Genomic DNA, 12146 nt, shown 5'->3' with positions numbered 1-12146 from the left:
GCAATGTATTGTGCTATGAATCTGCTAGCAGCTTGACTGAAAGATTATTTGTGCCTGGGCACTATTAGAAGGAAATAGGCTATAATGAGGAGAGACTAAGATAGAGAGAGAGAGAGAGAGAGAGAGAGAGAGAGAGAGAGAGAGAGAGAGAGAGAATATGGTAGGAAATGAAATTAAGCTTGAGAAAAGCCTAGTTGCCTAAGGTGGGGGTCATGTTTCTTATTCCTTGAGGGTTTGAGTTAATCTGCTCAATGACCCTTCCTCTCTCTGAGGTCTAAGAGGAAGGAGTCTTTGTATACATCCTTTCTCACCCATTTTCTGTGACAGGCTAGATCGCCTTCAGTCTCTGGTGTTATGGGTAGGGAGAATGCTGGCTGAGAATCCATACAGGCATGCCTATGTCACACATTATGTTGCTCCACATCCTTTAATCCCAGGACATCACACTGTCTTCTAGAAGCCCAGAGAGGTGAGGGCTCTCTCCCAAAGTTGCACAGCAGAAGGTTACAGTTAAGGTTGGCCTTAAGGAGGCCCCTCCCTCTTTGTGGCTGTTAGGTCTCACGCAGAGTCCTGAGCTAAGGTACCTTGGCTTCCTGGTTGTAATATGGGTCTAGATCACAGCTTCTCAATCAAGGTGACTCTGGTCCCAGGGAACACTTGGAAATACCTAGAGACTTGGTTATCAAACTGGGGATGTTAGGGAAGGATAGAGGTGTTCCTGGTTGGGTGGTTGGACCAAGGAGCCCATGATACATTGTACAAAGCATAGGCCAGCCTCTCTCTACCAAGAGTCATCTGTATACAACGCAGCAGCAACAGTACTGAGGTCCAGTGAACAGCTGCAGAAGAAAAAAAATTGATGACTCTGCCCTTTCCTATGCTCCAACCATCTAGGGACTCCCCTGCCACCGCCCCCCCCGTTCCCCTCCATAGCTCCAAGTCCTGTGTTCAAAGCAAGAAATAGGCTGAATCTATCTCCCTACAAGGAAACACATACCATGGAAGGCAGTGGGTGGCACTGTACTTGGGCTGTCCAAGGAATGGGGGGATAAAGAGGTGAGCAAGACCCCCATATGCATTGTCTGTATGTTCTTGTGGGTCCTATGGACAAAGAACTGTGTCTTAGCCTAAACAAAAAACTGGCAGCCAGAACTGAAATTAGCAGCCAGGCTGGGCTCTGTGTAAGGCCAAGTGGGGAAAAGAGAGAGGGCAGTCACAGTTGGCTCACCCTCGTGGGGAAGAGGAGGCTGGGTGGCATTGAAGGGAATGGCCATCTGCACTTCTGCACTGGTACTAGCTTCTCTCTCTCTCTCTCTCTCTCTCTCTCTCTCTCTCTCTCTCTCTCTCTCTCTCTCTCTCTCTCTCTCTCTCTCTCTCCCTCTCTCTCTTCATTTCTCTCCCTTTGTCTCCTTCTCCTCCACCCCCTACACACTCAAACACAGAGGAAACCGTTTCCCAGACTCAACCAAAGCTCCCACCTCCACCCCTTCATAGAAACCTTGTCCTTTGTGAGCTCCAACTTTGCAGATCACACAACAACTTAGGATACAAAGCTGGAGAAGTTTTTTTTTTCACCCCCACCAATCTACAAAGCAGCTTGGGAGAGAGAGGTGGGAGGGGGGCAGTCCTTTTCTTTCTTCCCTCTCTGACTGAAATTGGCATGGGGAACAGTCACAGCTGGAGCGGGCTGGTCTGAGAAATGCTGGTTGCCAGTTCCAGTAGACGGCAGCCCCTACCTGTCACAGTTGCTGTTATACCTGGCTCTTGGTGCTCTGGGAAGATGGAAACCTCACAGCCATTGGCCCAGCAATACCGCCACAGGAGAGGTGGCCTGCCTGGCACGGCACCAAGAAAAATATCTGCTTTTGTTCAGGTGGCAGATATCCTGAAGTAAGTTGTTGGGGGGCTGGATGCCCAGCACACAGTGGGCAGTGGCACCCTGGACTGTGTGACAGTTCCCTCCACCTTTTCTTCCTGTCAGCATCTCTTGAAGTGTGGGGATGGGGTGACAAGTTGGGATGAGATTATCTGGAGACTGAGTGAAGAGACTGTCTGCTGTGGGGTACTGAGTTTAACACATAGGAATCTAAGGTTGACTACTAGGAGGGATATGAAGCCCCCCCCCAACCCAATAAACCTGCTATTTGAATCAGCTGGCCTGTCTCTGGGTGTATAACCAAAAGAAACGAAGTGAGAGTCCCACAGATACCTATATGGCTGTATTTACTTCAGCCCTTGTCCGTAGCAGCAAAGGCAGGAACCAACTTTGGGGCCACAATGGACACAGAAAGAAAATGTGGAATAGACAGATACACACTGGACTATCATTCAGACAGAGGATGGAGCAAGAGGACACAACAAAATAACTCACATGTGTGCTGCCTGCTTTCCCATAACACACACTTTAAAAAGCCCAGCTGAATGTACAGAGTGACTCTCACAAGCTGAGACAAGACAAAGCGGGTAGACAGAAGGCAGGTGGGTCCTGGGCGTTAAAACAGGCCTGAGAAATACATCCTCACTTTCTACACCCTGTGGCAGAGGGGCTGCACTCCACAGCAACCAGTTACACATGTTATAAACAGCGAACAGAGAGGAGCATGGAGGCCCCAAACACGGGATAACAGCAAGGAGACTGAGAACAAATGGAGGGATTTGATCTGTACCTGTTTTGTGTGTGTGTGTGTGCAGTGTAACTTCACGCAGGGCCTCACAGGTTCGTGGGGTCATTATGTGCTAATCAAAATTGTTAGTGTTGTTAAAGGAACTGGACATGTTAACTTCCCCAACTTGATTACTACCCGTTGTATACATGAATCGAATTGTCCAGGGTACTGGTGACTATGTGCAATCAAAATGCTAATTAAGGAGCTAAAGAGATAGCTCAGTGACTACGAGCTCAGACTGCTACTGAAGAGGACCTGAGTTTATTTCTCAGCACCCATGTTAGCTGCTCACAACTGCTTGTAATTCCAGCTCCAGGGGATCCAAAAATCCTCTGCTGGCTTCTACAGACACCTGCACTCATATGTATATATCCATACACATACACATAATTAAAAATAAAAAGAGATCTTTAAAATGCTAATTAGTAATAAGGGCGAGTCAGAGGCTGGAGAGAGGCATACAAGTGTCGACGCTCACCCTTCCATGCTTGCAGGAAAGACAGGTGGCCAAAGGGACCCTGCTCTGGCGCTCCAAGCCCTGTCCCCCATCCGCAGGTCGGCTTACCTGGTAATCACATAGGGTGCAAAGCACACAAGGAAGGTCCCTATGAAGGTGCTGATCTTCTTGGTGGCACGCTGTCGCCTCCGCTTCTGTTCCTCCAGACACCGTTCCCTCACACTGCGCAGGGCAGAGAGGAGAAGGTAACTCATGCTGTGGCCTGGCCAAGACACAGGAAGGTGCTACTCATGAACGCAAGCCACAGCTTTGAGGCACATGGCTATGAAGCCAGAGACCTGAGGCCCAGGCTTGTGCCCCGGAGGCAAGCTGTGTGTCATTGTCAAGATCTTTATCTATAGCGTACTATCATATACCACGTTTTCATGATGTGCTTTCTTATAGACAACGCAACATAATGCTAAATGGGATTGTTTGAAGAATTAAATGCACAGCGTACAGTGTTCTAGTTTCCTTGCCCTTTCTGTGATAAAACTTCCTGACCAAATGCAGCTCAGGAGAGGGAAAGGGTTTTCTGGTTCACGCTTCCCTGATGCAGGAGCCCATCACATAATGTCTACAATCCAGAGAAGAGAAAAGCAAACAAGACGACGCTGCCTGCTTGCTTAGGCCGCTAGCTTTCCCTGCCCCAAGTTCAGAAACCTCGGCTGGGAAAAGATGCCGCCGTTATGTCAATGAATCATGAAGACACTCCCTCACAGACATGCCCTGGTCTACCTGTGCTAAATCATTCCTCAGCTCAAATGCTCCTCCCAGGTAATTCCAGGCTGTGGCAGGTTGACATTTAAAACCAATCATCACACACACACACACACACACACACACACACACATACACACACACACACACACACACACACACACACACACATACACACACACATACTTAAACATATCTGGCGTAGAAATGAATAATACAATGAGTATTATAAATTATATTAGAAATAGTATAATACAATTAGTATTAGTATTATACAATGAGTACAAACAGACAGGGATTCATTATCACTACTGCTAATGCCAATCACTAATTCTTTTGCATAATTCTGGAGGTACAATTTGTGTGTTGTCTTTTATTCTGATCTTTACCATCTTCAGACCTGCAGGGGCTATTTCCCTGCCTCTGGGGCTAGCCAACTGTTTGTGCTGCCAACTTGACAAAATCTAGAATCACCAGGGAGATGGGCCTCCTCTTACCTACGGGAGTGGAAAGACCCATCTCGGTTATGGGCGTGTGCAGTTCCCGACTTGGGATCCTGGCTGTATGAAATAGGAAGAGCGAGCTGAGCATTAGCATTTATTATTGTCTGCCTCCTGATTAGAAACGTGATGTGGCCAGCTGCCTCAAGCTCCTGCTACCTTGACTGCCCTGCTAGGATGGACTGTCCCTTGAACTATGACAGAAAAGAAGCGTTCTCCCTTAAATTGCTCTTATCAGGGTATTTTACCATAGTAACAAGAAAAGAAACTAAGATATTGCTGTTTTAGATGGGTGACAAGGAGCTCTGTGAAGAGGGGAATGGGTGAATAGAGATAGCTATGAATTGTGTCCATGTGACTTGAAGATGGGACTCACTGGATAGAGGAGTGTTGAGAGGCAGGGAGCTTCCTTATGCTCCCCAGAGAGTCAGGATTCTAATGAGAGGGCATGGCCCTTCCTTGCCAAAGCCTGGGCAACTTAATGTCTGTAAAGGTTCTGGGGGACTTCAGAGAGATAGACCCTTGAATAACTGAAGGAAGGAAAGGCTGGGGCTGTAACTCCCTTAGACTACACAGATCTTCAGAAATCTGTGGTGTTGTCTCCCTGAGTCTCCAAGTTTAAGGGAAAGGCACTGTGCAACACTCTCTTCTTTGGACTTTGCTTCTTGGCTAATAGCCTAGTGGTTAAGTGTGAAGAGCCAGAGTTAGACTTCCAGATTCAAATCCAGGCACGTCTAAGCCACGGGTTTTCTTATTTCTGTAAAAACCCTTCTTGTTGCATGCAGGTGAGAGGCAGCTGTGGTTAGAGACTGTGCCCGGGGTTCTGTGAACTAGTATTATGCAACCTAACTTCAGTCAACTTTGTGGCCCACTTGAGGCTCACAGGGACATCACAGATTCCAATGTGATAGGCAGTGAAATACAGTATCTGTAGAGGGCATTTGCCCTGGGGTCATGTTGCTACTGGCACAGAACAGTAGACTCTGCAGCAATATGCCTATCGAAGTGTATAGACGGAGAAACTGAGGCTTAAAGGAATGAAGAACCGGCCTGGCATGAAAGTCAGACACAAGTAGAATTTCAGACACAGGAGCACTGGTTGCAAGCCTAGTGCTTCCCATTAGGAGCCCAGCACCCCTTCCCTGAATGAAGCCAGCTCTGCTATCCCTGCCTGGGCTCTGCTGTTTCCTGGGTGCAGTGGCAGCAGGAGGTGAGTAAGGGCAGGTGACTCAATGCCCAGGGCAGCAGTGTGAGCATCAGCTTAGCACCCTTATCCCTTAGTCATGTGTGAGACCCCTCACCGAGCTCTCAGAATGATAGGCTCACAAAACTACTTGCTGTCATTTCTCTCACCAAAGCTTTGCCATTGATGCCGACTTCCTGTGAGCTTTTTTCACACTTACTCGCAGATGAGGACACTGGGAATAGTTTAGGACAAGCCTGAGAACATATAGAACCAAGGCTTATCTCAAGTCTCCTGCCCTCAGACTCTAGAGTGCTCCCCTTATCCCCACTGCCACTCTGGCCTGGTGGTGACACCCTGGAATCCTTGGAGCCTGTGGTGAAGAGAACAAGGGATACAAAGCCTCACTCTGACCATGGTGTGAACTTGTGTGCTGGCCTGGGGCTGGGGGAGGGGTGGTCACGAGATCTGTGCAGGGTTAGTATTTTTGAGACCAAGCAGACAGGTTCTCTGGCTGTCAGAGGGATGCACTCATCCGGTTCCAGTAGCAGCACCTCTTGAGTCCTCAACGATCTGAGATGACCATTGTCCTTCCAGAGCCCACACTTGGAGCCCTCACTGGCTTGGCCCATGTTGGCTTTCTGGCATTTAAGACATGAGATGAGCCAGGTGTGGTGGTGCACACCTTTAATCCCAGCACTTGGGAGGCAGAGGCAGGCAGATTTCTGAGTTCGAGGCCAGCCTGGTCTACAAAGTGAGTTCCAGGACAGCCAGGGCTATACAGAGAAACCCTGTCTCGAAAAATCAAAATAAAATAAAATAAAATAAAATAAAATAAAATAAAATAAAATAAAATGAGATGAGATGACTTGGTGATCAGAAAGAGCCCCGAGTTTGCAGTTAGGATGCACACACTAGCCGTGGTCCCCTCTCAGAGCTAGCGAAGAGTGGTCCCTGCTCTGAGCCCTGCACATTAGGGCTGGAGCTATGCCCACCATCCATTCTCGACTAGAGCAAAGATTCCTTGTCCAAATGCCTTGATTCTGCTTCCAAGATTCACCAGACCCCGGGTACCATGCCCAAAAGTAAGCTGCCGTGCAGATGCACATGGTTCAAGAGAAGCACCTGTGGTGCTGGGTGGAGTCAGGGATGGAGCAGTAAAACAGAAACACTTGGTCAGATAAAACTAGCCCCCACGGAGGGAGCCTAAAACCCTAAGTTTGAACCCCACTTTTAGGAGGTATGTCTGCCAAGACAGGGGGATTAGAATGCATTTCACATAACAGTCTTTAAACCAAATTTAGAACCTCTAAGCATCTACACAGTTTGTGAGCCTCTATCTGCCTGGTTGCTCTATAAACCTTACGTTTATAATTTGGGTGTAAGCTACTTTCTAGAGCTCATCACGTGCCTCCGTTTCTGGAGCAACCTCTGGTCTCTGTAAAGTCAAGGGCACAGAGAGAGTCTGACCCTTCACCCAACCTCTGACATCTGAAGAGGCAGAGCCAGCCCTCAGCCAGTCCCTGTGGCCATGTTTCACAGGAAGCTGAGGTGGTAGAGAGAAACCCCTATACACTGGGAGGAATTTCCCACTCAGCTTGTTAGAGAGACTCTGTCACCAACAGCTTATCTTGGGGAAGCCATCTGTCTGAGGTAGTGAGCCTGGGCCGGGCTGGAAAAAGAAGGCACTACAGCGGCACCATTGAGCCTGATCTGCTTGGCTGTCCCTGGCAGCTTCAGAAGAGGTTTTACTGGAGCAGTGGTTTTCAACTTTCCTCATGCTGTGACCCTTGAATACCGTTCCTCATATTGTGGTGACCCTCAACTACAGATTATTTTCATTACTATTTCATAACTGTAATTTTGCTACTGTTATGAATCAAAATGTAAATATCTGAGTTTTCTGGTGGTCTTAGGTGACCTCTGTGAAAGAGTTGTTAGACCCCACAAGGAGGTTGCTAGCCACAGGTTGTAATTAGACTCTGTCCAAAGCTTTGGCTGGGAGAACTGAATAGCAGGCACCAGGAGGGTTGAGATTTGCATATGGACCAGACAAGTGCCACCTGCTTCCTAAAGGAAGTGACTTGGGAAACCTTAGAACAACAGAAATGTACGATGCCGCTCTGGATCTCAGATTTAGAAAAAAAGAAGGTTCCTGACGTTTAGGGGTTGCTTGTAGCAAAGAGGCAAACTTGCTATTCAGTACTGCAGGAAAATCAGCTATCTCTGCTACCCTAACAAATGGTACCCGCGCTGCAAGCAGCACAAACCACATCTCTTCCAGCTAAGTCCCGAGGTAAGAGGGGTAGCTGAGATGACTTCCAGTGAGCTAAGACTCCACTTGCTGTTTTGACTGTCCATAGACTACTGTCCTGGACTGACACCAAAAGACTGCATAGCATAACATAGGCTTATAGCACCAAAGGATATCCAGAGCTGAGGCGGGGAAGGACTTCACTACAGCCCTTAGTGATAGGACCATGTCTTCTCATCTGTACCACCAAAGTGGCAGCCTGAGGATCAGCTGTTGTGGAGTCCCCTGTGGACTAGCTGTCCTGTTCTGTGGGATCCACCCCTGCTCCCCCACACACACTCCTGCTTGAGACCTCTGGGAAGGACAGTTTGTGCTCACTAAGGAGTCTGGGGCTCTGTGACCTAATGGTCACAGAGCCCTCAGGGTGGGGTGGGGTCTAGAAGCTGGGACTCCTCCAAACAGACTGCGGTGTAGAGGCAAGGTTCTCTGCAGAGCTGACAAAGACGACATGGATTCTGCTTAGTATCTGTCCCTGCTTAGGAGACCGCCCAGATAACTCACTGTAGTTCTGACCCGAAGTCAGACTGGCAGGAGCAGAGGAAGTCCCTGTCCCTAAATAGAATTCAAAGTGGCCTCCACCCTCCTCTCTGGTGGACTGAGAGCTGGTGGTGGACTTTGCATTGCTCTAAATACAATGGGCTCCTCTCCTGGCTCAGCCTTTCTTTCCTTCCATTGGGAGGCTAGACATGAGGGGGCTTTCTAGGACTTGTTCAAGTCTGCAAGCGCTAACACATCCACGCATCCTCACAAACTGCCCCAGCCCCAGCCCCAGCCCCAGCCCCAGCCCCAGCCCCAGCCCCAGCCCCAGCCCCAGCCCCAAGCCCAGTCCCAGCCCCAGCAGTAGCCCCAGTCCCAGTCCCAAACCCAGAACTAACCCCAGAACCAGAACCAGAACCAGAACCGGACCGGGACTCAGCTCCAGCCCCTTCTAAAGTGAAGGACAATGAACGGGAATGTTTCTACAGGTGTGGCTGCAGTCTCTCTCCTGAAATGACTAAACTGCACAGATCATTGCTGAGAGAGCTGATGTAAGCACATTTGGTTTAAGCTTCTGTAGGGAAGATTTTATTTGGGAAAGACTGGACCACCCTGTCATCTGGAATGTGTGCTCAGGGGCTGGCAGTAGACACACTCAGCCATGCCCTTCTGATGAGCAGGTAGAATAACACTCAGCATAGTGACATTCATTGCTCAAGGCAGGGAAGCTTCACAAAGGCTTTTGCTCAGTCTGTCCACTGTGCCCTGGAGGGTGAACATACACTGGGGTCTATATCCATTCCCCAAGGCTCCCCACATCCTGGGGCTCTGCTCACACATTGAAGCCTAACTGTCCATCACCATTGCTCCCTGTGTGCTGTAGCTTCTGTGTCAAGTGGACTCCTAAGCCCTCGTTTAGAGTCCCAGGCAGCAGAGAGGGAGTCTGCTTTTAATGTCTATAAACTGGCAGAGGCCACAGAGGCACCCTCCCTCTTGATGTCCTAGTCTCAGGAGGAAAGATGAGGTGAGCTCAGAACAGCCCAATTGACAGTTTCCTCCTCTTCCCCCTAAGGGACATTAAGGACCACGGAGATTCCTAGCCCATCCTTCCATTTGCCTCCCTCCTTCTTCTCCAAAGAAATAGCAATTCAACAGAATAGAAGTGGTGGGCAGGCTTGGTTTCAGGAACCTGAGATACAAATTCTTTAAGGGACCTTGAGGTTCCAAGTCTAGAAAACGATGGACTGAACCTTCTAGGAAGGCAAGAAGAACAGGGGCCCTCGGAGCTCATCACTAGGAGAAGGTGCTATGGACTCTGTTTAATGAGGACTCATGCATACATACGGGCAGAGGAGATCCAGGTGGCACCACACCCAGGACTGCAAAGACCCAGAGGAATAATACCCACCATTTGAAGAGTTCTTAAGGGTTTTCCAATCCTCTAGATACCCCTCTCAGATCCAAACCACTTTCAAGCTTCGAAAAGTGAACAGAGTTCACTGCCCAGAGTATAAGGGTAAGAAGATGTTCTGGCTGGGGTTTCAGTCCCATGTTTCAGAAAGTGAAGCTCTAGGCACCCGTTTAAACAGGATCTGCTATTCCACCCATGCTTAATGCCATTGATGCAGAAAGGGGATCTCCCGGGATGCTGGGACCTTCCTGACTCAATACCAAGTGCTCAGAGTCCTGGGTCAGGCCACTCACCTGGGGTGTATATCCACCAACAGCACAAGCGTCTGCATGGTGATCACGTCGATGCGCTTGCAGTGGAAGCGGGCCACCTTGAGCACCTTGAGGTACGTGAAGCAGAGCACGATGAAGGAGAGCAGGAAGCTGAGCGCATGGAAGGCGCTGGTGAAGACAGCAAAGCGCAGGCGCTCGTCCGGCCGCCGGCTGCACAGTGTGCACGAGGCATACAGCTGGTGGAAGCCGAGCCAGGACAGAGCGAGCGCGGTGGCCGGGAAGGTGAGCGCGTGCAGCCACGTGTAGGCCACCATGAAGGCGGCATCTCGGAGGCGCATCTTGGCACGGTAGCTCAGCGGAAAGACCACAGCCACCCAGCGGTCAATGCTGAGCGCGGCCATGCTGAGCATGGAGTTGGCGGCCAGAAAGGTGTCGAGGAAGGCGGCCAGGCGGCACAGGCGGTCTCCGGCCGGCTGCCGTTGTGCCACGACGCCGGCCAGTGTTAGTGGCATGTTGACCACGGTACACAGCAGGTTGCCACACGTGAGGTTGAGAGTGAAGAGCGCCGGCGCCTGGCGGCGGATGTCAGCGCTGTGCAGGAGGCAGAGCAGCACCAGCCCGTTGGACAGCAGCGACACGCCGATAGTGCCCACCAGCAGCCCCGCCAGGCCCGCGTCCCACGAGTTCATGGTGCGCGCCCGCCGCTGGCGCTCAGGGCCCGCAACCCCGCGCCGCCATGGCGCAGCCCGCTGTCGACTCAGCCCCTCGGCGACGCGGCAGCCCAGCGACCCCTGGCCCTTGTCGCCATGGCTACCCAGAGGGCATCCACCAACCCAGAAGCCCGCGCCACCCCCCCACCCACCCCTGGGCCAGCACCTAGGCACGCAGCCACCCGGAGCCCCACGCCACCTCCCAGGCGAGCACCTGGACACGGAACCACTCCGAGTCTGGGGTCACCTCACCGGCGATCACCTAGGCGAGTGTTCACTCCCAGTCCCGCACCACCTCTTGGCCTGTGCTCCTCTGACCTCCTGTAGTGCCCTGGAATCCGGGGTCGCAGTCTCCTGCGGTCACTGGCTTTGCCTCTGCCTGCACCCGCCCTTACTGGGTCCCTCTCAGCTCTGGCTCTGCTCCGCACACCCTCCTGCTTTGTGGCTTTCTCTCTGTCTCCCTCTCTCTGCCTCTGTGCTCAGTCTCCTGTGTGCTCTCACTTTCTGCCCCCTCCCCCTTCTGTCTCTCCCACCTCCAATTTTCTCCTCCCTTTCTTTCTCCTTTCTCTCTTTTTTCTCTTAAGAAACTGGCTGCTTCTGAGAAGGAAATCCCACCGATTCTCTCTCTCTCTCTCTCTCTCTCTCTCTCTCTCACACACACACACACACACACACACACACACACACACACACACACTTGGAGGGAAGGAGCCCTGCCGGCTCCCTTGCAGAATGGCTGGCTCCCAGTGGCTCCCCTCCTCCCCTTCCTTTCTATCCTCCCCTATATGAGCTGGAGACAGGCTGAGTCAAGAAATCTAGGAAAAGGGAAGAATGTCTGGGCACCCTCATGTCCCAGTGCTGCTTGTCCCTGCCTAGGTGACCAGACCTTGACTCAGTCCACCTGTCCCATAGCTGCCCAGCATCTAGGATTGCTGCTGTTATCTAAGATGAACTGGGGAGCTTGGCTAGGCTTCTGCTGAGCTGGGATAGAATTCACAGTTCTGTCTTGCATTATGGCCAGAGATCTCCTGAGATCTCCCCTCATCTATCTGCAGGCAGTTGCTGTACTGCTGGACACTGAGTCTCCAGAGCTTCATCTCTTCACTCTCTAGTCATTCAGCTACACTTTCAGACATGGTGCAAGGTCACTTGAGGCTCACCGGGACATCCCTTGGGCATGCCATCAGTCAAGAACACACTCTATCTGTCCATAGTCATCAGAAGTAGTCCTGGTGTAGCTGGCTCTGGACACTCATTGTGTCCTGTGCCAGCTGCTGTCTTGTCCATTCTGTGTGTGGTGAGACAGCGAGTATAAGCTTATTAGGCACATGGATGAACTGTTCAGAGAATGGGAAGATAGCGGATGTCTCTGTTTAATCCAGACCATCAGAGTTTGG

The 12146-nt window shown here is 50.8% G+C and overlaps 1 protein-coding gene across 1 annotated transcript in view; it reads right to left on the bottom strand.

Annotated features, from left to right (window-relative positions):
* The window catches only part of Gpr26 (G protein-coupled receptor 26), a 22642-nt gene extending 11437 nt beyond the window's left edge, over window positions 1-11205 (bottom strand). The window contains exons 1-2 of the mRNA XM_021168889.2: window positions 10061-11205; window positions 3232-3345 (exon numbers count right to left, since the gene is read on the bottom strand). Of these exons, the coding sequence (XP_021024548.1) occupies window positions 3232-3345; window positions 10061-10728 (782 nt within the window). The 5' untranslated portion in view covers window positions 10729-11205. The remainder of the gene's footprint in view (window positions 1-3231; window positions 3346-10060) is intronic.
* Window positions 11206-12146: the final 941 nt, after the last annotated feature.

This window comes from Mus caroli, chromosome 7 (genome assembly GCF_900094665.2).
Source record: "Mus caroli chromosome 7, CAROLI_EIJ_v1.1, whole genome shotgun sequence".
Lineage (NCBI taxonomy): Eukaryota > Metazoa > Chordata > Mammalia > Rodentia > Muridae > Mus > Mus caroli.
Note: the sequence above shows the minus strand (reverse complement) of the source record. Positions and strands in the feature narration are given on the sequence as shown.